At 39.6% G+C, this 25,704-nt stretch overlaps 1 protein-coding gene and 1 long non-coding RNA gene across 2 annotated transcripts in view; both read right to left on the reverse strand.

Annotated features, from left to right (window-relative positions):
- Window positions 1-5,577: 5,577 nt before the first annotated feature.
- On the reverse strand, window positions 5,578-8,890 carry LOC115785852 (uncharacterized). Its single transcript, XR_004020385.1, has 2 exons — window positions 8,424-8,890; window positions 5,578-6,521 (listed from the first exon to the last, which is right to left on the reverse strand). It is a non-coding gene; the product is annotated as an uncharacterized LOC115785852 (long non-coding RNA).
- Window positions 8,891-9,014: 124 nt separating this feature from the next.
- The window catches only part of LOC115785873 (zinc finger matrin-type protein 4-like), a 102,912-nt gene continuing 86,222 nt past the window's right edge, over window positions 9,015-25,704 (reverse strand). Inside the window, exon 5 of the mRNA XM_030737792.1 lies at window positions 9,015-9,275. Coding sequence (XP_030593652.1) covers window positions 9,248-9,275 — 28 coding nt within the window. The 3' untranslated portion in view covers window positions 9,015-9,247. The remainder of the gene's footprint in view (window positions 9,276-25,704) is intronic.

Raw genomic sequence — 25,704 nt, forward strand, 5'->3', positions numbered from 1 at the left:
GACTTCTACTGTAATGAAATGTATTTTTTACTACTGCGTAATCCATTATTGTAAATTTAAATGTTATTAAGAAATGAACATGCACTTGCTACAGTGCAAGTTCACTGATCAAATCAAGTTTTAGTGGAGGGTGATTTATTTTAGACTAGTTAAAGTAACCCTCAGGAACCCTTTCACTTAATTTTTCACTAATAAAAGAAGAAAATTAAGAAATCAAGTAAAGCATTTGGGCAGTACAGAGGTGCAATGATTAACACTATTGCCTCACACCGAGAGGGTTCATAGCTTGAATCCCCCTGGCCGGCTGGCTGGGGCTGTTCTGTGTGGAATATATTCTCCATGTACCTCTGTGGAGATTCTCTCGGTGCTCTGGGTTCCTTCCAGCATTTATTTTGAGCTCTATTGCTGATTCTAAAACTGGCCAAGGATATGTGGTAGCTTTCTATACCTGCAAAACAAAATGCTGGGATGTTACCTTTGGCACTTATTACAAGAAACCCTGTGCCCAAGTAGCACCTCATGGAGCCACTATCGAGGTTAGACTCTTTGATGTAAATATGAATTTGGCAGATCTATTGTAAGTATTGCCACTGCAGCTCTATAAGCTGTATGAACATTACACACACTACTTCTACTTTGTAGATGTGGAGAAGTGAGGAATTGGGTAAAAATACAATACTCGAAACGATTTACTTGTCCTGACTAAGGTTTTTTTTTTTCTGTGTATCCATGCAATTATGAGTCCATGCAAATTTCTGAACTCATCTAAGTATGTGTAGTCTCTTAATATTTGTCTGTATGTGCCAATAGTGCAGCATACTTCCCTGTTTTCTCATCCCTGTATGTAAAATTTGCTTCAGTAACGAGAGCAGTAGATTCAGGCAAATTTAAAGAGCCCGTGTTCCTGCCTCAGGAAATTATGAGGCAAAAATATTTTATTAATGTACCATTAAAAATTGATTCATGTTCATTACTTTCTTTGATAACTTTCATCCACTTTGTATGCAGAGAGTGAATTTAATTTCCTCCAAAGAGGAAAGTGGTTTGATGCAATAAGTGCTAAATATTCTTTACCATAGTTGATTAAGTTCGGGACAGAGTCAAGAAATGGAAATCATGGCACAGAGCTTTTGTACACACTTACATATACAGGAAAGTATGCAACATACATGTTTCCTCTGCAGGGGCTACCTTACAATAGCAACACAAATTCCCACGGGCATGCTTGTGAGCTATTTTTGGACAGTTTTCATTTGAGCAAAGGCAGTGTGTGTCTATTTAAAAAAAAAAAGAAGAAGAAAAAGGTGGCTCATGAAGACTTGCATTTTGTATTAGGTGAGCTATGTTGTTCTCAATGAAATACAGTAGTTTTTAGGTTTGCAATATACAAAAACCTGTCACTACAGTGTCAGGATCTGGTTTACTTTTAAATTTTACTGGACAATTTCACTAAATAAAAATAAATTAATGTTATACAAAATAGCAAAATTATTATGTAGAAGTGAACATCTGTGAACTGGGATTAGAGAATATGCCACAGTTTCAGTGGAAAAGGATAAAGAAAAACTGCATATAATTCATTATGCACATTTTTGCTCTGTATTATTGTAGGGTCTTTACCTACAATACAAAGTGCTTTGAGGTGACTGTTTGTTGTAATTTGGCGCTATATAAATAAAATTGAATTGAATAACATATTTCCACATTTTGAAGTTTAAGCATGAGTGTTTTGGCCAACACTGTGCGGTTTTTTTTGCAGCCAGAAGTGAGTAGGTACTAAATTATTAGCTAATGCTAGCAAGCCTGGTTAGCAAGCTGTATCCATAAACAAAAACAGACACAAATACTTGTTTAATTGTGTTGTTTAACAGAATAATAAATTGCTAGAATTTCACTCATCTAAACAAGAGTGCATACATATTGGACAGGCTATTTGTCCTCTCCAGACCCCAAACAGGCCACCAGATTATTTTAAGACCAACACAGAGAAGCAGACAAGCATTCACACTTATGGACAATTTAAAATCACCAATTAACCTAACCCCAGAGAAAACATTCAAACTCCACACAGAAAGGTCCCATCAGATGGTGGATTTGAGTCAAGTACCTTCATGCTGTGAGGCAGCAGTGCGAACCACCACGCCACCACAATGCCTAACTTTACTGGTGAGATTATTGCAACAGCAGTGGTTGAGAGGTCCAGTTGAGTGACTCAAATTAGTGGAAGTGAGGTCCAGACAGCTTTTGGAAACAGCTGGAAGCTGTCTATGTATTTATAGTTCAGAGTTTGTCTTCTGCCAAGACATCTTTAATGCTCCCTTCTGTTTCTGTGCTTGTGTGATTTTTTCTCCCCGTTGCTCCGTATATTTGGATTCTGGTTTTTGATTGGACTTCAGTATTTCACCGGGGACTTTTTCATGAGCCACAATAAAGGCTTGCCTTGTGTTTATTAATCAGTCTGCATGTCCTGCATTTGGGTCCACTCTGCTACACACCACGACATCATAAATCTTTCCTACAACACAATCAGCCACACAATGTGTTTCAACACATTACACGTGTCTTTGGAGATACTGAAGATGCTACGTGCATGGAATACAGAGAGTCTGATTATTTTCTCCTGAATTGTAAACTCACTTTGTCAGTGGCTCACGGTGCTTCAGCAAAGCTCCTTAATTCACTTCCTAATTCCTTCAGTGCTGGAAAAGAGCAATTGTGAATATTTTGTATGCATAGCAAGAATACATAAGGGACTCGCACTGGATTGGTTTGATTCTGTCCCAGATGTATAAGCCTTCTTTTCTCAGTCCTTTCTTCTGTTTGTTCTTTTTCCTGGCTTAGACTGACACATATGTGTAGCTGAGATCTGGGAGTAAAGGAATAAAGATCTCATACTCACCTTAGCCCGAGTCCTAAAAATCCTCATTTTCCTGTAAAGACAGGGAGAGAACTGCACCACATGTTTTCCAGTCTGTTGGTTCCAGCTCCTTTTTATCTCTCCTATCACGCCCAGGTAGAGCAGTGGAAACCACACTTGAAGAGATCAAAAGGATACCTACACGTAAGGTATGACTTAGACTATCACAGAGATACAGGGTGAAATCCCGTTAACATGTGTCCAAATAATGAAGCTTGGTCATCAGCCATTCCTGTTGACTGTCCTCAACTAACTGCTGCAGTCTTACAGTATGATCTTTTTGCAGTTTGATTGATGGCTTGGCAGAAAAAAAAGTGATACTGACAAATTGATGAATGCATGTGGTAAGAGAATTTAAATGACTCCTTAGAGGTCAGCAAAGATGCTTCAGTAACACTCTGGCTTCCTTCCCGGCACGACTCCTCATGCAGAAACCAATTTGGGACCCTTTCCCATTTACATTCTATGACTCAAATTTTAAAACAGTGAATTAATGAGTCTTGCCTCTTGATGGGCTGCTGTTGTCTGCATAGTTTAATTAGAATAATCTATCATCATGGGTCAGTACGCACAAAACCCGGCACTGCTGAAACATTTCGGTGGGAAAAAATGTAAGGAAAGGAGCTCCAAAGCAGAGAGTGAAGGATACATGTAGAGGACTCACTGAGGACCATTGTTTCTGACTATAATCCTCCTTATCTTTATGCATTGCATGTTAATCTTGTATACAAAACCAATCAAAGCCTTTCATTTGTGTTCGTGATTAGGTTTACTTTGCTATTTCCTTAAAAGCAATCTCTCCCCAGCAGTAACTGCGTGACCAGAGCATCAGTCATGACAAAAGTTCAGAATGGATGTCTTGCTATAAAAAAGTGTCAGTGTGGCTGTCTCAAAAATAATGACAAAGTTCTTTGCTTTGTACTGCAAGGTTATCAAGATTTAGGTCACTGACATGCATTTAGAAATTCGTCATTTAAAACATGTAGAACTGGTGCACTTAAACGTGCATGGTTTGCCAGTGGTTTTGTGATGGTCTGGGGAGGCATATCTTTGGTGAAAGCCATTTGATCTGTACCGTATGATCTGTGGTTGCAAGCACAGGTCTCAATGTGAGGGCTTCATGCCACCCTTATGGAATCTGTTTCTGACAGTTTGATTGGAAGCATGCAGATGAGTAGCCCATTGGAAATCTTTCTGTAGGATTTTGGCAGTGCTCCCCCTGTTCCTCCTCGCACGAAGGAGCACATACTAGTGAGGCTGCTTGGATGAAGTCCTTGTACAGCCCTGTTCAGCTCTATTTGTATAACAGCCATCTCCTCCACACTCTTGAGACTGTGCTGGGGGGACAAAGCAAACCTTCAGTGCCATCCAAGAGGAGATGGACTACTTAAATGGTGCAACTTAAATGGACTAGAGGTACTATGCTTCTAGTAGTGACAAGGAAAGTAACAAAAAGCAAAACTAGAGAAAAATCAGTCAGGCAGAATAAGGAGAGAGCAATGATGTGTGGCCACCATCTGCAAAACCATCAATTGTTGTGGTTTGTTTTGTTGTTTGCACTCCAGAGGAACTGTTGACAATTTCATTTGCACCAAAAAAGATGAAATGGATTCATGATGGTTTATGCTTCCTCACTGAAAAGATGTGTGTAAATAACTAGCATAGATGGACAACCCCTGTATGGTTGTATGGAGACAAAAAGGAAAGTTTATGCCTAATCTTAAAAACAGAGAGGGTTTCTGTCCCCCAAATTGAAACTAGGAGCTGGTTCCACAGAAGAGTGGCCTGAAAGCTGAAGGCTCTGCCTCCCATTCTACTTTTAAATACCCTAGGAACCACAAGTAACCCTGCAGTCAGAGCAAAGTGCTCTATTGGGGTGATACAGTACTATGAGTTCTTTAAAATAAGATGGGACCTGATTATTCAAGGCCTTGTATGTGAGAAGAGTTTTATATTCAATTCTGGATTTAACAGGGAGCCAATGAAGAGAAGATCATATGGGAGAAATCTGCTCTCTCTTTCTGGTCCCGTTCAGTACTCTCGCTGCAGCATTTTGGATCAGCTGAAGGCTTTTCAGGGAGCTTTTAGGGTGACCTGATAATAATGAATTATAATAGTGCAGCCTAGAAGTAAAAGAATGAAGGTGCTTCAGTGGTCCAATAAAAGTCCAAACATCAACCTGACTGAAAAGCTGTGGCGGGACCTTAACTGAAACGTAACTGAAGCGTTGTAGGAAGACAGGGCCAAAATTCACAATGTGAGACACTGATCGTCTCGCAGAATACGAGTGCTTACAGTTGTTGCTGCTAACAGTAGTTCTGACACACTCATTTCAAAATGAGTGTCATGGCAGCATGTAACGTGGAGCACCTCAAGAGGTCACCTACTAATCCGAAGGTTGGTGGTTCGATCCCTGGCTGCTTCTGTGTCACTGGGCATGATACAGATTGGAATTAAGAAAATTGAACACAATCACATGTCCTTTCGTGTATGACTGTAGAGGTCGCTTAAACGTAGGTAGCCTGTTGGTCGTAAAACGGGCCTGCACAAATAGCCTGCGAGGTCACGTTTTTTCCAAGGACGGTGGGCTCGACTGCAACCGCTGCATATAAGATGAAAAAGCAACACAATGAACGAAACAGAAAACAACTCAGTGAAGATGTCATTGCAAGTGTCTTTTATTCTTTTCTCAGACACAATAAAGCACATAACCCAGAGCACAATAGGACTAGGGGGTGTATGAGGACGTCTTGTGATGAAGGAGAAATGACTGATCCAAAGCAATGCCTGGACAGAGACATTATTACTCAGGCGGAGCAATGCAGTTATAATTTTTTTCTTTGCAGTAACAAATCATACGTGCATGTCTTATTTGCAATATTAAAAAAACACATTTATAGAAATTATTCATAACGTCATTGGCGGTGGCATCTCTCACGTCAGCTGGCAGCTCTGACATCGGCCAGCAGCAGCTCTTCCACTTTCCAGTCCGTGATGATTTTTTTTTTTCTTTTTCTCTACAGTATAAATCTCCAGCTCCATATTCAAGTGATTTCAGCTGTCAATAACCTTAGAGGTCTCTGAGAAATTAAACGCTTTAACGACACAGTCAAAGCTACACATTTATCAAACACAGGTCTGCAGTTGACACAGCACTGAAAATGACAGTAGATAAAATCACTTATATTGTAAACAGATAGCAATTACAACTTAATCTGGTCCACAACAGTGATATATTATTCATCTATAGTTTTTCCTTATAGTGCTTATTTATACAATACTGGCTTTAAAGTCAACATCTTTAATTTCTTAACATGACATGTAAGAAAGAAGAATGCTACATAAGCTTTGAATAATATATATATATATATATATATACTGTCTATATATGTAAAGCTGAATTACCCTTTAAAACACTCTACAATATCAATACTGTTTTGTGAAACCATTACAGTTATACTGTAGTTCAGTCCTTTCTACCTCATCTACCAACACATTCTACAAGTCTCTGTGGTGGAATGGATTCAGTACATGTTCAGCTCTCAACAGCAGTGTTGAATTTCACAAAAGCAACCAGTTACACCTCCCTGAGATGAAGACCATACTGAAATGAAAGGAAATATTTTATTAGCCTAGAACACTGACTACATATAGTAGACTGTATCTGCTGCATTAGACAGCAAATTAAAAAAAATCCCTTTTTCAACTTGTGGTAGAGATCATGTCTGATGGCATCTTTTTAAAACCAAGAGAAATCAATCTGTTTTGTATAAGAGGTATGATCAAAAACTTCCTGGAATAGGCCTAAAAAAATCCAAACCTTTACCTGATTTAAACCCTACCTGGCTAATCTCCAGTTCAAGATCAGCTTCTCGTGTATCTCATTCTCATTCAGTCAGTGGATGTCCCATTCTGTCCGCTTGTACTTGTGCCTCTGTGAAGTGTGCTGGATCACTTCAAGTGTGTCATTATAGGGAAGTGGACAAACTCACAGGGTGGAAAATCAGGTAAGTGGTCCCGGTGGTTAGAGAAGACTGTGTTTGTGTGGCCAAAAGCTACTGTGTTTTCAACATGATCTGTGCCAGCACATTACAGCATGGTGGCACAAAGTAGGTTGTTTCTGTCAGTGTTCTCCCTCAGTTCCCTCAGGATCACAGTGGAACTACATGTTGACAGGCTCACCCTGGGAGATGAATTCACCGTACAGAACCCAATGAATGTCAAAAATAATATCGAGCGTGCTCCTGGCCTCGCTCGTCATCTGCCATCAGGCTTTGAATCTGAAACTGAGCTGTCATCACCAGTGATGATCCTCCACAAGAAATTTAGGTCAGTTTAGAACATAGGTTGAAATCTGTTCTCTGTGTAAGTCCATGGTGAAACTGCAGAGTGCATACTGTAAATGGTCAAAGCAGAACTCCCAGGGAGTGATATAAAAACAGGCGTAGGCCATCTGGACATACCCAAAAAGACGATCTTGAACTAGAGATCAACCAAATTGAAATCATAATAATTGAAATCATTATATATATATATATATATATATATATATATATATACTTTTTTTTTTTTTTTTTTGGGACCAATTCCCAGAACTTTTTGCATACCTCATAGACATGCTTGACTGTCATTTTTTGTACCATTTTGACATAATTTCTATCAAATACAATAACATGTCACTTTTCTGCAAAGACACAAGAAATGTGAGCGGTCAAACAATCAGACAATTAAAATAGTCAAACTTGAAGCCAAAAGGTAGTTGGAGACAGAAGTTTACAATGGACAGTTTGGGTTTTGAACAGAAGGCACAACCAGTGTGGGAATATTGTCTGGGTGGCCTTATGCAGAGAAAAGAGTGAATGCATGTGTGATTTTCAGTCTTTTGGAATGTTATAAAAATTGTCCGAGGCAGCCCTTACCCTACCATGATACTGGTGCTGGAAAGCTGTGGGACAAGGAGGTTTCAAACACTGTTCAACCATCAAACGTTCTGTTAGATATAATGTACCTGTAGGATTGCGATTCTACTTTTTGCAAATGATGTGGTTCTGATGGACTCAACAGGCAATGGAACACTTTTCTGTGTTTGTCTGTAGAAGAATCATTCTTGGGTGACCTCCTTGCATGAAGACCTCAAGAGCTTGGAGTGCAGTGCGTTTATACTGAAAGGATTCTAACTGGGTGGGGTAGATGGACAAAGTATACTGGAGGACCTGAGGAGAAAGACATCTGGGCTGCTTTGCTTGGGATGATGCCACTGCAGCTTGGACTGGTTTAAGAACCTGCTGGGGTACATGGATTGACTTTGGGAAATCATTCTTTGTTTCTCCTTTAGCCAAGTTTAGCTAACTTTTGTCTGATTGTCTGACAGTTTCTTACCCCTCTTGAGTGCTTTATAGTTACTTTGATCTCAGCTCACAGCAGTGAGAGCAAAGCTCTTTAACAATATGAATACTGGCAAATGAAAAATGTTTAAAGTTGTAAATAATAATTTTTAAAAACTAACTTGTATTCCTGTGTAGATGCAGACAAATCTCATCAGTCCTGGTGGTCTTCTTACAGCACAACCAGAACCCCAGAAAAAAAGAGCAATTTAGCCTTCAGTATGGCCAATAGAAGACAATACCATTGCAACTTATTGTTAGACTTCAACTAGTGTCATTATTGCCATTAACCCCTTAAAAGCTGGAAGGGGATTTAGGTCCAGAATGGATGCACTAAATTACACTGTTGTGCACATTACAGAATTTGGGGCAATGAGAGAGATTGTTAAACAATATGCATGTGTGTCATTAAACTAAAAGCAAATACACCCTTATATTATCAATTCCACTTACAGTACATGTGAAAAATAAAGTCAAATTTGTCCATGCATGCTAGAAAGGCTGCTGCGTATCAGATCCACTTTAATATTCTGAGACAGTCAGTGGACTGAAAAACAAACAAACAAAACAAACAAACAAACAAAAACAGGCGGGGGGGGGGGGGGGCAGAGGATACAGCTGGAGTGGAAAGTCAAAGGTTTTGATTTAGGAGTGGCTAGCAATGCGGAGGAACTGCACTTTATATTGACAGGTGAGGGAGCTGATGCAGTGCTAGTGTTAGAAAAGAAATATCTCTAAAACAGTCAGAGTAAAAAGCCATAGAGAGAGAGAGAGCGAGAGAGAGAGAGAGAGAGAGAGAGAGAGAGAGAGAGATGGTGAGAGAAATTGAAATATTGTTGAGAAGAGCAAAAAGCAGGGCAGAGGCAGAAAAAGCAGGGCAAGCTGAACACAGCTTGTCTGACATCAATCCAGTAGTTGTTTTTTTTTTTTAATCGGCGTCCCACGCTCACTGGACACATATCTGATTCTTCAGACTGTTGGAGAAAAACAGAGAGAGAGGGAAAAGAGTGAAACACTGCAGATCTCATATACACAGTTTATGCAGTGCATTGCAAAATAGAAGGAAAGAAATGTAGGTGTTGGCTGCCGTCATCATTTATTTACAGTTATGAAAGAATAAAGCGGTCAAGCAACTCATCAGTTTCACAGTCATTAAGGCAATTATGTCAAACCTTCAACTATAAAGAAGACTTTATTAGGTACACCTTTCTAGTGCTGGGTTGGACTCCCTTTTGCCTTCAGAACTGCCTTAATTCTTCACGGCACAGATTCAACAAAGTGCTCAGAGATTTTGGTCCATATTGATATGATAGCATCACACAGTTGGTGCTGATTTGTTGGCCACACATCCATTATGTGAATCTCCTGTTTCACCACATTCCAAAGATTGAGATCGTGCTGGAGGAAATTTGAGTGCAGTGAACTCCCTGCCATGTTCAAGGCTAGTTTGAGATGATTTGAGCTTTGTGACATGCCATGTTATCCTGCTGGGAACAGCCAACAGAAAATGGGTACACTGTGATCATAAAGGGACAGACACGGTCAGCAACAATACTCAGGTAGGCTGTGCTGTTTAAATGATGCTCATGTGGTAGTAAGGGGTCCAAAGTGTGTCAAGAACATATCTCCCACACCATTACACCACCACCACCACCAGTCTGAACACAAGGCAGGATGGAGCCATGCTTTCATGTTGTTTTGCAGCAGAAATTGAGACTTATAAGAGCAGGCAACATTTTTCCAATCATCTATTGTCCAATTTTCGGGAACCTGATTAAATTGTGAGACAGAAAAAAACAAAAAATCCACACACATCCAAACAACATTGTGGGGCATGTGCTGGGCCAGAAAAATATATCAGCACAAGAAAAGAATTAACAGCTTGCACAGTGCAAATATTCGATTTTTATGACGAGCAGATGTGCTCATGAAATGACACACACTACCAAGATACAATAAATAGGTAAAAAAAATAAATAAATACATAAGCTCTTCAGTGTGGAAGCTGTTAATTTTTTTTCCCTGCGTGAATTGTAGCCTCATCTTCCGATCTGACAGGAGTGGCACCCAGTGTTGTCTTCTCTTGCTGTAGCCGATTCAGCTTCAAGATTTGACATGTTGTGTGTTCAGAGGTGCTCTTGTGCATACCTTGGCTGTAACAAGTAGTTATTTGAGTTGCTGTTGCCTTTCTATCTGCTAATCACTGGATATTTATTTACTTTTTCAGACCATTCTCTGTAAAATGCTGGAAAAAACAAAACAAAACTTGTACTTACAAGTTAATATATCTTTAGATTGTTTAGTGCTACAGATTATATAATCTGACTACAATGATGACTGGCTGCTTGTGTTTTGTGTCATCTCATTTCCTTCAATTCTTGTTTTCCCCATGAAAAAGAAAACAATCCTAAAGCTGCACATTTCGTCCAAACATGGTTAGCTTCACACAGATTTTTATAACTCACAACAAACTGCAGTTTACCATCTTCCCGAGCAGTGCAGCAGCATTTCTGTTATTTTGTTTTTTTTTACTACAAGCACCAAACTTACTATAACCTTTTGTGGCATAACCCTCCAGTGCTGAATTTGTCTGTTCAAGATGAACTAGAGAGACACCAATGCCAGAGTGGCCATCGGGGGGCGATGACAGAATTAAACACATTAGTTAATTTGTTCCAAGGTCCCAATTTAAAAAAAAAAAAAAAAAAAAAAACACCAACAAAATCCTCATAAAGAATCAGACAACCTGCTGTTCTTGGATTTGGCTTCTGAGTGGGACCTTATTTTTAATTGTTTTATTTTCATCTCCTTGTTTAGTTTAGGCACAACACCATTTGGTTAGATTTCAGGACAAGATCAGGTTAAAACAGACCATCTTTCAACATTAAGCACATTAGAAAAGGAGCAACAGTGGGAAAGCAAGCACAAATAACAAAGATCTGTTGATTAAAAATGAATTTGTAAAACATCACAAACAAGTGTCATTCTAAAGAAAATACAGTGCCTTGCGAAAGTATTCGGCCCCCTTGAACTTTTCAACCTTTTGCCACATTTCAGGCTTCAAACATAAAGGTATAAAATTTTAATTTTTTGTGAAGAATCAACAACAAGTGGGACACAATCGTGAAGTGGAATGAAATTTATTGGATGTGTCAAACTTTTTTAACAAATAAAAAACTGAAAAGTGCAGCGTGCAATATTATTCGGCCCCCTTGCGTTAATACTTTGTAGTGCCATCTTTTGCTGAAAGTATTTCGCAAGTGCCTTGCGAAAGTATTTCGTATTTCACTGTATCTTTGCCTTGGAAAAATATAGAATGCTGCATTGCAGTTGACTGAAAAATCATCTGAGGTGGCAAAAGTACAGACATTCTGTACTTAAGTACAGAATTCCACTTAACTAGAAGTACAAATACTTGTGTTAAAAAAAATACTCTAGTGGAAGTTGAAGTACTGATTCATCTTCTTTACTCTGAAATGTACTCAAAGTAAAAAGTAAAAGTAGCTCTCTGAAAGATTTTTCTACCAGCTATTTTCGTGCAAAGCTAACTGAACCTTGTGCTACTGTATATCCATCCATTCATTCTCTTCCGCTAATCCTGTTCAGGGTTGTGGGGGGTGGGGGTGGGTGGAGCATATCCTAGCTGACACATGGTACACCCTGTACAGGCCTGTCGCAGGGCTAACACAGAGAGACAGAGAACCATTCACACCTATGGGCAATTTAAAGTGACCAATTAACCTAACCCCAGTAACCGCATATCTCTGGACTGTGGGAGGAAACCAGAGTATCGAACCCAGACCTTCTAGATGTCATTTTAGCTGTTTGGCAGCAGTGCTAACAAACATGCCACCGTACTGCTCACCTTGTGCTATATTAATGTAATAAAAAAACAATATTATTATATGAGAAAACAAACTTTATTTCAATCTAATGCACTTAGCTTGAACATTGTTGTGTAAAACATGAGCAGAAAAAAGAAAGAGAATAATAAAATTAAAAAAAAAAACTACACTGTAGAGGGCGACTGCCTGGTCGGGGGTTACAGTCAGGGGTTACAGTGGGATTCAGCAGATGTTGTAGTGGCTCAGCGTGGGGAAAAAAGTCCCAGCTATTGTGAGCTCTAGTAGATGTTCTTTGTGTGCAGGCTGTGATCAGCTGCTGCCGCTCTGAGGTTTACTGCTCTGTGTGGATTTACACAATTGAACTCAACAAGATATTTCATGACCTAGGTTCCAACCCCTACACTGAGGGTATAAAAGTGATATAAAAGGTTGAATTCAGTGAATGAATCTAAGCTTCATCAGCTTAAATTCCAACTCATCTCTGCTCTGCACCAGTCCAACACAGAGCTTTACTTTAAATTCACCACGGTACAGTAAACTAACCTGTTTATCCTCCACCAAACTGCAGTATTTTCATGCTAGTTGGTCTACTTCAGTTTGTTTTGCAGGATGTTTCACAATATGAAAAAAAACTCAACTTCACATTATATACAGATCCAATATCTGTTTAAAAAAAATAAAGCTTTAAATTTCCAGTTTTATCAGATGTCACTGAGCAGTTCTTCCCTTTAAATCTGACCTCTCTTCGTCCTCTTTCTTACATCTGTCTCCGTCTCTGAGTGAACTCACCCTTTTCTCTCCCTGGAAACACAGCAGCTGGACCTTTAGCTAGCAGACACACTGTGTGACAAACTGCACACAAAAATGTGTGTTTGCTGATATTTGTTGAGCTGATAGAAATGTTGCATTTGAAACTAGAAGCACTCAGAGAGTGCAAACCTCCGCCGAGGCCATAGGGTCACTGACGCTGTAATACGTGTATCTATATAATGTGAAATAATCTTTCATCTTTCCCAGACAACAATAACCCCCTATCCTGCAATAGTGAAGAATCATTAAAAAAATTCCTGGATCCAGATCGTGATCCGCATCACCGCCAAAATTTAATCACTTCTTCCTCTTGTCATCTCCAACCACTCCACAAAATTTCATCGAAATCCGTTCATAACTTTTGGAGTAATCCGGCTGACAAACAAACAAACAGACAGACAAATCAACGCGACCGAAAACATAACCTCCTTGGCGGAGGTAATTAGCTGCCACGACAAGTTACTTACTTTATTTCTGCTCATCTTCGGTAGCACTAGCAACATCTGCACACGGTCCGGCTCACTGTAACCTCTGAGCACAGCAGCATAATGATGCATAAATTATCTGCTTTTGCCTGTCATGTCTTTTTATGCGATAAACCGCGGGGATGGATACACCGACACAGTTGTCCCTTATCTGTTATTATGTTTAGGCTCAGATCGGTATGATGTTTGAAGGCGCAGTGACTGAAAATGAAAACTTCTCTGATGTGGTAAACCTTAAGTAACGAGTCTGTTTTGAAAAAGCAAGGAGTACAAAGTACAAATATTTGTGTAAAAATGTAGGGAGTAAAAGTAAAAAGTTGTCAGAAAAGTAAAGTACAGATACCTGAAAAATCTACTTAAGTGCAGTAACATACAAGTAAAGTACAGTAAGCATTTGTACTTTGTTACTTCCCACCTCTGAAAATCATTTATTATATGTATATATATATATATATATACACACACACGCACACACACACACACACACACACACATCATCATCAATATGTTGATTTGCACTATTAAAAAGGTAGAGATCTGGATCTGTCTTCCATTCTGCTCCTTTTTGTTCCACACCTAAACCCTCTTTTTTCTCTTGCTGTCCAGTATCAAGAAGTTATCAAGTAATCACAATCACTGTGTGATTGAATAGGTGACTTGAAGCCGTTTGTGTATCGGTCCAGCAGCCCGGACCAACACATGGCCTCATCTTATCGTTTCATCATTACACAGTTGCTGTCCTGATGTCTCCTCGATTAGCAGGACAGATATACTCCCAGGCTCGATTGCTCAACACACTAAGGACGCTGTCAAGACGCGTCAAAGGCTGCCTGCCCCTCAGACAACACAAATAGCACAAACAGCGTGCCCGCGGTTTGATAGCACAGATGGAAATAAATCCCGAAGCATCGTGCAATTTGCCCCAGTGGGGATACACAATGACTGTGCCACTGTGAGCAGGAACATGACAGACTGGCAGTTAGCACTGTTTCTGTTGTTTTGTTGCATACAATCAACCGGCTCTTTCTCTGTCAGTGCAATGGGAATTGCATGTTGTCCTTAGCTGAACTAAGCAGAGTGATCGCAGTCTGCTCTGTAAAAGGAGCATCCTGCTGTGCCCGTCTTGTGGGGACAAAAACAACTACACAAAACAAACTGCTGTGCTTATTTCACTGGAAAGCTTAATCTGGCAGAACGCACCAATGCATTTCAGACTTACACCTCAACACACAAATTGTTTTGACTTACCGCACTGAACCTTTCTTAACAAACAGATCTTGGAACCCTCTCCTTCATATTTAGGCAAAAAAAAAAAAAGGCACTACAACGCCACAGTCTGCTGTCACTTTTGAAAGAAAAGCACATTTGTGTTTATGCGATGTAAAATTGATAAAAATGAATGATTCATGGAATTATTCATAATCTGATGGAGTATCTGCCCAGATTCAGCAACAATCATTCCTCTGTTCTAATGGTGGATGTTTATCATGCTAAAAGGCTGATTGATTATTGAAGAAAACTTTGTTCCAATTATGTTAGGACAATTAAAAACTGTTGCTGTGATTAAATAAGCAACTTTTGGTTAGTGGTTAGTTGACTATCTAAAGCATCAGCCTCTCTGAGGACATTTAAATATTTTGCACAATGGTGTGTACTACTTCCTTCATAGAACAACAGGTTGCAACCAGAATGTAAACAGAAGTGAAGCTGAATTGAGCAAGGTTCTTGCATGGCAGCTTCATTAAATGCAACAGCGTACACTGCTGTATTAACTGTTCTTTCTCTGGCAGCTTCCTTCATTGAATAACATTTCTAAGAACCATAAGAGTTAAAAAAAAAAAAATCTCATCTTTGAGATAAACCAGTGCTTCTCAAACTTTTGGTATGCCCCAGCCAGGAAAAGATGATGCCCCACACTTAACAATTAAAATGGATTTACGTTGAATTTGTTAGATTAGTACATTAATCTTTATTAAATTATTTTCTCAAACAAATTATATGTATTCAGTTAAGTCTCACTCCACATTCTTCCATCTTATATAAAAATGTAAATTATCATACAATAATGAAAGAATTAGCATACCAGGAAATCAAATTTTAAACGCTAAATAGTTTTCACAATACAAGTCAAACATGGAAAGATATTTTTGTCTCTCCAGTCATTATCATGGAAATGCGGAGTGGGATGGTGTGATATTAAAATAAGCAAGCATGGTGGACTATAACAGCAACTCCACAGAGAGAGAGAGATAGAGAGAGATAGAGAGACTGAAAGAGGAAAAAAGGAAACAAACAGAAGACACCATAAAACCTCTGAAAGAAAGCCTTAAATTTGGGGGTAATAGAGGCATTTTTTTCTATTTTGACAATAGAATTGCTTCTTAGCACTGTGGTGCTTTACATATCTGAATGGTTTCATATGTATGAATCTATACTGAATTAAATGCTTTTACAAACCCTTCTTAATGACAGTCAGGATTAGGTGGAATCTTCCTTTTCTCATCATTCCCCATTCATACAGTGCTTATATCCATACCTAAGCACTTTTATGTAACATTCACACACACACACACACACACACACACGCGCGCACACACACACACACACACACACAATCTCTGTGTGGACCTCTGAAAGTATCTTCTTTTGTTCAGTGTGGGTGTTATTTTCTAGGGTACCAACTGATAAAAGACCAACATTTTTTAGGATGTGTGAGCTGCTGCTGTGTATAATACTGTATGACATTAAGCTCACACTGTGCAGCACATATACATGCACACACAAGCAAACGGTGCTGTCTTTTCTCTGTGTTTCCTTGTGTTTGGGGTCAAATGTCCTCTTTATCGCTGTCAATCGCGGATAGCAATAGCTCCTCTCAACCGATTTCTCATATAAAAAAATTATAATTTTGACGGCTCTGACGAGCAGGTGACGCCCTTGCCAGGTGGCAGAAGCATAGATTAAACACAGACAATGCTAAAAAAAAAACAAGGAAAAACATCACCATTCTGGTGGCACAGCGATGGCATGCAGAGAAGCTGACCTCTGACCTCTGAAGATTTGGTCGTGGATTTTTGCAGATTTTATGACAAGACTGTCAAAACTGAGCAGGAGAGGGCTTTGGAGCCATTAAGCATCATCAGAAAATGGATGATGAAGAGAAAAGAGAGGAAGTACAGTCTTCTCTGTGATGGGTATCCAGACAGAAGTTCCCCTTTGCAGGGCAACCTTCCTTACAGTACTGTGTGAGTATTGCTATGGTCATACAATTAACCCCCTTTAGACTGTAGTTTCACAAAATATCTGTCCCACTCCTTCTACATTTTTACTACATCCTCTTGGTTGGAGTGTTCTGAATTGAGCTATTATTATTATAATTATTTATTTAAAATAGCCCCGTAGTTTTGACCTGGTCTGACTTGATCCTAGGTTTTGATTTTATATGTCTCGAGTTCTTCCTGCTTTGGTATTCACATCTGGTCCAACTGCATTTCTCAGAATCAAATAGCGACCTCTTGAAGCACCCTTGGCATTATTACACAGCTGTATATGAGTGTTGTGATATTGCTTCTCCATATTGACCGCTGCTTAATGAAAGTGTAAAGGGATCTGCTATTTAATAAATTTCTCAGCAGCACCGCATCATATCTCACACATTACTGAAGAGCACTTTAAACAGATGAAGCCTTCAAATGGCTGCAAAAACATCTTGAGGAATTCTTGTTGTAAATGGATTCAGCCAGCAGGCTGTTTGACTTCCTTTCCATCGACTCTTTAAGTGCTCAAATGTACGTCCTCTGCAAACTGATGAATGGCTTTTAAATTAGCTGGACTGTGTCATATAACACGCGGAAAATTAATTCACAGAAGTGGAAGCCGGGGCCTTCTAGGAAGAGCTGGTAACCCGGCTGTGTTGTAGGCAGGGTGAGTCAGTCTACCCTGTTTGTTGGTAAGAATTGTAAGAAATGTTTTTCCCCTGATGGCCAAGACTTGGGAGAACATTCATCAAGGCCAAAAAAACCAAAACTTGTTCATTGAATAAAATTCTGTGTGGCTCCGTTTGATTAATTTTTTTCTTTTGTCCTTATGGTTACATAACTCTTAATGCATTCATGTGACATCACAACAGCAGGTTATCCTGGAAAAAAATAAACAAAAACTATCTGTATAATTTGATTGTGCATTAGGCCTTTAGGGCTGAAGTTATACAAGAATTATTACACAAGGAGACCAGGTGAACCAAAAATAGGGAAAAAGTGGCTTAGGCTTTAAGGAGCTTGCAGATTATACATGGCCTCAAACGCAGCCTGAAGCACCTTGCTGCTCGGCACAATCACACTTTCACAGATTTAAGTCGAATAAAATTTTTCATGCTACTACTGCAGAAAAAGACCCCCAGCTATCTTCTTAAGGTGAAGAAGGGTCTCATAAGTCATTCACAGTACAGTCGGTGTCAGTTACACAGCTTCACAACCTCTGATGGCCTAGAGCAGCGACACAACCCGACTGCATCCACTCCTCCAACGTGGCGACTCTGCAACTTATGTATTCCTGCAGTGTGTGACAAATTGTGTCAGCACATTACTCTAGTGAAGCATTTTTCATGCATAATTCATCCTCGAGCCTACATTCCACATGGACATTTTCAAATCCCTTTGAAGTTAATTCCCCCTTCATGATAAACAGCCTTGCTCGCTGTGGCTGTGCAGGTCATGATTGTCAGTGTTGTCTATGCTAGGAGAAGTCCGACACAAATTCACAATACAAGAGATTTACATCTAATAATCCACCATGGGAAAATTACTTATGCCTGATAAAAATTAACAGGGGGGCTTTAATGCTATATGATTTATTTAGTTTGTTCTACATAACACAAATAAACCAAACGGATGATTAAGAAAGTACACCCCTCTATATACGTTCACGCTGCACACTGCATATCCTAAAGCCACATTTATCAGAATGTTTTGTGTTGTGTGGCTTCAGCTCAGCATTCAGTATAATGTTCTGTATGAAACAAACAGATCCTTCACAAACAGACCACACACACAGTTCAGACTGGCTGGCAAAACCAGACCTGACAACAGAAGTGTCAGCTGCCATAGCACAACACGTCAGACTTATTTATAAATTCTTTTTAAATTATGATATTTTTGGAGCATAGAGGGACTGCGGCTGGCATTTTATTGTAAAAACTGTGTGTTTGCATAATTATCATTAAAATGATTATGTTTCTTGAATTGTGAACTATTTTGTCAGGATCCCATAGATGGGAATGTCAGTGTTTGGAAGAGATGCTGTATGCACATCACACACAGCTTCTTTTCAGTTCAATATGCATTTGTGGTCTGTGCTAAGTGTGAAGTCAAATACATGATTTGTAAGCAAAACTTCTAGAAACACATTTTAACTTCTATTTCATGCTGATGTTGGTACACTAATTATACACAAGATAATTAAATAATTCTACACTGACCACATCCCAAAACTCAGAAAACTCACTGTCACGCTCAAGAAACCAGTTTGAGATGATGTGAGCTTTGTGACATGACACATTATCCTGCTGGTAGGCTGCAGCATTTAAACAATGCTCAATAGGCACTATGGAGTCCAAAGTGTGCCAAAAAATATCCCCCACACCGTTACACCTCCACCACCAGCCTGAACCAACTGATCCATGCTTTCATGTTGTTCATCCCAAATTCTGAGCGTACCATATGCCACAGCAGAAGAGCATGTAATGTTTTTCCAATCTTCTGTTCATATGTGTAGTCTCAGTTTCCTGTTCTTAGCTGGCAGGAGTGGCGTCCAGTCTGCTTCAAGGCTCGAGATGTTGTGCATTCAAAGATGCTCTTCTGCACACCTTGATTCTAACAAGTGCTTATTTGAGTTAGTGCTTTCTTCCTATCAGGTCAAAATAGTTTGGCCATTCCTCTCTGACCTCTGACCTCAACAAGGTATTTTCACTGGATATTTTCTCTTTTTCAGACCATTCTCTGTAAACCCTATTGATGATTTTGTAGGAAAATCGCAAATCACTGAAATCCACCCAATCCACACTGCACACACAGGAATTGGCCTTCTTCAACAGTGATAGATGATTTTCAATAACAAACAACAGGGAACAAAGTGAATACTTGATTACTCTCCAGTGAATGACAGGGAATTAAATTAATGCAGGTTTGCATCTCATCTAACAGCAGGCCCCTGGGGGGTGGGGGGGTGGGGACTATCAACAGAACAGAAGAAACAGAAAGAAAAGAAGAAAAGCAGGTGATCTGACTTGCCCCACTTGGAGGTTGACAATTGCTGCTCTGTAGCCAACTGGGTCCCTGTGTTATCTCCCTGTGCACAGGGGAATTAATTAGGGGCTTGATGATCGGGAGAAATGAGGCTGAATAATAAAAACCTTGACAAGCTCTTTCCGTGGTATTGCTCCCTTTGTCCTTTGTCCTTCCCAGCTCATGATGATTGTCAGGCCTGGAAGCTGCTCTTTTCATATCCACTTGCTATGTGCACATAAAGTGGTTTTGAAAAATCCCTCTACTGAGCAGCTAATAGGTGTGAGGTGTAAAAAGGCCCGGTCCTTTTCAGAGCTCCCGGTGCGCGCTGTTGTAAATCACAGAGCCATTACACGGGAGATGAGGCCCCCCCCCAACCTCAGTCCTGGCTGTTTTGTGCTTCAGCACACAATGCACTCTGCACGCTTGCACTTGAAATTTTGTCTATCCACAAAAACCACAGGTGCTCCAAGATCATTTTAAAAACAGTGTCCTGTGCTTTTTTTTTCATTCTTTCTCCATCTTTCTTGTCAGGTGAAGGTGTTACAGCTGAAGATCATCACTCAGAGACACGCCGGAGCACAATTCAGTCATTTTTCGAGCCAAATTATCCCAACAGCTCCTGGCACAAGCCTCACCAGAGACCAAAAGTAATAATGCACCTGGCTGTCCTGCTCAGTTCATGAGGCGGAAAGGTAAATATGGCATAGTAAATATCAGCCTGTGATAGCGGGGTGCTGGTGTTTATCACTGACAACAAGACTATGACAGATCACCTTCAACAGCTGGATGATAAATAACCTTTGTTGTGGCATACCGGAGGAAGCTTCTTGTTTTTTAACTTGTAATAAAGAAAATAGGAAACAGTATTGAAAACCTTTCTGACATAATGTTTTTAAATGAAGTATACTCACAGCTGCCAGGTTGGGTACACCTATCTCAGTATTCTAAAGCCCCGGGGCACTATACAAATACTACAGTGGGAGTTGGGGAATGAAATTCACTGAGCTCTGTGAAACACAAATCCACATGTCAGGGACAGCTTTCATTTCTCACTTTAAATTTTCATTTATTTCTGGTTTTATATTGTCTGACAGTATTTTGTTAGGTTTACTCACTACTTCATTAGGTTTACGCAATAAATTATAAGCTGTGGTGGAGAGGAATCCACTAAACAAGAGTAAACAACAAGACTATTTGAACAGTTAAGCCACTTGCTTGATTAAAGCCGCCTGTACATGTTTAATCATGCACAGTAATGGGCTGACCTCAGTTAATGCAGGAGACAGAACAAAAAGGATAAGGGTATGCACATTACTCTAAATTCACAAATTCAAAGATAAGAATATGATGGTAAAGTGGAGAGACCTTGTGCATCTCAAGCCTCATGTCAAGGCTGCTGCCCTGTTCTTGACTTCTCTTTGGTTTTTTCTTCTTTTCTTTCATCCTTAGCTTGTGCGCTGCTTTGCCTGTCTTAATTTCACTGAGTGTGTTTTTTTTCCTCTCCGAAATTAGTTTGCTGTTTTATTTTTTAAAATTACTTGTGGGCCTTCGGCTTCTTCAGCTCACGCACCTGTCTGTTTCCAGCTTCTCCCTCTCTGCTGCTGAGAATCGGATACTCCCAGTTGCTCGGATTCAGCTTTCCGTCTCCTTGGTCCTGCAGCTGGACACTATTTGAACCAAATCCTAATTCTGTGGGGTCTAAGTCATGATGACCTTAACCTTAACCTAAAGCCAACGCTACTGTATCTGACTGTTTTCTCCCTGTCAGGTCTAAAAATGTTCCATTTTAAAAATGTTAGACCTTACAGGGTTAACATATAACAAAGTTCTCCTGATTAGGTATTTATTTCTATATGTGTGAATACATTAATGCATATATTACAGTAAGTAAAGAGTACTTGTGGCTCATTTGAGTTAACAGCCTCAACACTGCCCATGATTTTTTTTCTCCCTTGCACAGTGTTTTCCACCCTAAAATGCTCATTTGGATGGAGGTAGAATTTCAAATGGACAAACTATCTTGGCTGACTGATGCTTCCCAAGTATGTCTCAGAGGCCATTTGTTTTTGTGTCTAAATAAGCAGCAGTCTATTTCCCAACAGAGACAGATTTACCAGCCTGTGTACACTGCACAGAAAACAAATGCTACCAGCTGAATCATTCTTTCATTTGGAACACACCGGGCAAATATGTTATCTGAAATGCAATAAGGAAAACTGTCAAGGCTTATTAAACAGTGGCTTTTTTTTAATGCTGTGAAGATGTGATCATTTGTATGCATGTTTTACATGTTTGAATGAAAGGGGGATGGATCATGCAGGTGGTGATGCTGATTTGTGATGGGCTGAATAGAGCCTCAAGGGGCTGATTGCTCCCCAGGCTAGCCTCTCGCATACAACACCGTTCCTGAGAGCACCATGAAGAGAGACTGCGGAGAGACCTTCATCATCAGGTTGTTGATGTTTATAATCAGTGGGTGGCAAATCACTAACAAATGACATGCAGTTTTCATACTTTTATAATTAGTAAGCTGACTATGTGAAACTCCACTAAAAGAATTGTCTGGCACAAACATTGCAAAAAAAGATAAATAATATTAAACTGTGAAAGCCGATTTTGACATTTCAATCTATTCTGCATCAGATGGATGACAAAACGGCCTGAGCTACAGTAGAACAGGACAGAGCTGATTATAGTTTGACTGAAGAGTTAAAAATAAAAAGGGAACAACTTGGCTTAAAAAATGAAATGAAATCAATAAACTAATTTCTTCATACATATGGAACAAATCTGTCCCACGAATGAAAAAGAGGTTTCTGGAGGAGCCAAAAGCAGCAGGGGGTTTTGTCAGTAAGCACCCCCCCCCCCCCCCCCCCCCCCCCCCCCCCCATAAAAAATGCAGTGGATGAGATACTTGCATTAAACCCCTATGCAAAGAAAAATATTGCAAAAATATATGCTATAACTCAGAGTATCAACCCGTCGCATTGGGAGAACACAAGAATATCCTGGGAACAAGATCTGGATGAGAGCCTACCGGAAGATTACTGGCAACGCTGTTTAGAAAGTATTCACACTTCCTCCATCTGCATTAGACAGTGCCTAATACAGTTCAAGGTTCTGCACCATCTGCATTATTCTAATGATAAACTCTCTAGGATATACTCCAACATGAACCCAGTGTGTCCAAGATGCCACGCAGACCGAGCTACTTTAGGCCATATGTTTTGGAACTGTCAACTATTAAACAGTTTCTGGGTAAACATCTTCAAGGTCATTTCTCACATGTGCGGGAGAACGCTAACACCTTCTCCCCATGTGGGGGGTCTTTGGGATTTTCCCCTCAGAATTTAGAGTCACTAAAACACAAACTAAAGCGATAGCTTTTGCCTCTTTAATGGCTCGCAGACTCATTCCTCTCCAGTGGAAGTCTAATAAACCCCCTACTTTTGAAAGTTGGATTAAAGAGATGCTACCCATGCTGCAGCTAGAAAAAATTAGGTACAGCAAAATGGGATGCCATGAAAAATTCACAGAGATCTGGTGTTCGTTTACTGAGTTTGTAAAAAATACAAACATTTCTTAAAGCTATAGAAACTTTTCTAAGACGATTTAGTTGTCTTGACTAATTTAGTGGTTGCCCATACCTATGCATGCACTATGGAGGTTCCTGCCCCTTCCCCTTTTCGCCCTCCCCACCTTTTTTTTTTTGTTTTTTTTTCTTCTTTCTCTCTCTGTTTAATCACAGCTACATATGTATTCACGTATCTCACTAACTTTCTGTTTCTTCTGGTTTCTTCCTTTCCACTTGGGTTTCATTCTCTCTCTGAGATTCTGAATATGGGGTTGCTCTGTTTAAGTTCGGTATGCTGATTGTATTCATCGCATTTCTGTATGTTAAACTGAAATTATACAAATAAAGTTATTTAAAAAAAAAAAAACCTGTTTACATGTTTGTATTCGAGTTATTGTTGGTTGTATACCTTATGAGTGAGGATAAACCTATGATGGGAGTTAAAGTTGTGTTTAATGACCTACTATCTGTAGGGGGACTTTAATGGACTCATATGCTAATGACGTTTTAGCTAACAAAGTGTGAAAAGTGATAAATATCTGAGCAGTTCTTAATAAACAAATGCATTTCAGATTCCATCCTTCCAAAGGTAATTTAACATTTGTTATTCACATTCTGTTGTTGATTTTATTGCTGTTTAGAAGTACATCATCCTTTAGAGACTGCCTCAATAACAAGAACAAGAAGCACTCAGAGAGCGCAAACCTCCGCCGAGGCAGCTCACTGTCTGGGCACTATTTACTTTGAAGGGAACAGTATTGTATTTTTTTATATATTCATTTTATTTTCCTTGTTCTTTTAAACAACCTTTATGAAGTTTGTAGTAAGGGCAGCATGACAGATGTTTACTTTGATTCCACAAACACTATGTAGGAGTAGGCAATGGATAATAGCTATTGATTTGTAAATAACTGGCCATGAATAACTTGAGCTTTTTATATAATATTACACTGCAGTATAGTTCTAACTAACTAGGCAGCTCATTCTCCTTCTACTGGCAATGCTTTCTTTAAAGATAGAACACATTTTGGGGTCAACTTGAAAGAAATGCAGATGTGAAATGTAAGGTCAGAGGTCAAATGTGACAACCAATAAATCATGAAGTGGACCTCGAAGACCTTGGTGAATCTAAAGTAATGGATTGTTAACATGACCCCACTTTACACTCATACCAAGATTTATTAGAGTTCATTCAAAACTTCCTATTTACAGACATAAAACATTCAAGCACGCTACCAAAAACAAAAACCTCCTTGGCAGAGGTAATAATGACTAATAATAATACAATCTTATTATATTTCACTGCAGCCTCCTTGTTGATGTCTTTCTGTACATGTTGTAGACTGCATTACACATTGATGCAAAACACCTGAGTGCCCCATGAGAATGCAGATGTGTTTAGTTGTTCTGTGCTGTTTTCTATAAAAAAAATTGTAATTTAAGCAGTGGTAATGTGACCACATTTGTACAATGCTGCCACCTAGTGGACCTTTTATTTTATTTTTAATGGAATAGATTTGTAGCTAATCAGTGAAAGCAGTTGGTTACAGGGAAAGCAGCTAAGCGCATGGTGCAAAAGAGTGCCCTTTCTTACGCTTGTGCCTTGGACACATTTGTCTGTAAGTAGTTCATGCATTAGTTCTGACTATGTTTTCTACTATTTGTTAGTCTTCTGATGTTTTATTTTGGATAATTTTATAGTTGCTATTCTTGTTAAGCTAGCCTGTTAAGTTGGGGAATGTTCTACATGTATAGTTAGCTGCTTAGTAATGTGTCATGAGGAGTCCATTACAGTGTGTGTATATTAATATATGATTATGTTTCTGTATTTTTTCAGTTTTACACTGGCGACACTTCTTAATTAAACTGTGCAAAGCCAAGCAAGGACTTGTGAGTTTATTGGAGTATCAAAGTGTTAACTAGCTGTCTAGCTCTGCCAGAAACGCACTGCGAGGGCAGCATAGTAAAAAGACACTTACGCAGCGGGCTCAAGCACAACAAGGGAAAACTCAGGCACCATGAGTCTACGCTCAGGCAAGTCCTATGCTAAGGAATATAGTCTGGCTACTGAGCAGCAACCACATGCAGTAAGTCAAGATGTAGAAGCCTGCGATCCACCTGACAAGGAGGAGCCTCCCCATACACATGATACTAAATCACAGTATTCCAAGAAGTCTTCTAAGTCGTCGCAGCGGTCCAGTGAAGCATCAAAGTCCACAGCAGCTTCAGCCACCAGAGCACGTGCTAAGGCGAAGGCAGCTCGAGCTCAGCTGGTATTTGCAGAGAAGGAAGCCAGTGTTATGAAGCAAAAAGCTGACCTCGAAGCTAGTCTCCACATTCTCCACAGCCAAAAGATTGTGGCAGCTGCAGAGGCTGAAGCTTCAGCTTATGAAGATGAGGAAGTT

The sequence above is a fragment of the Archocentrus centrarchus genome, chromosome 9, assembly GCF_007364275.1.
Source record: "Archocentrus centrarchus isolate MPI-CPG fArcCen1 chromosome 9, fArcCen1, whole genome shotgun sequence".
Taxonomy (NCBI): Eukaryota; Metazoa; Chordata; class Actinopteri; order Cichliformes; family Cichlidae; genus Archocentrus; species Archocentrus centrarchus.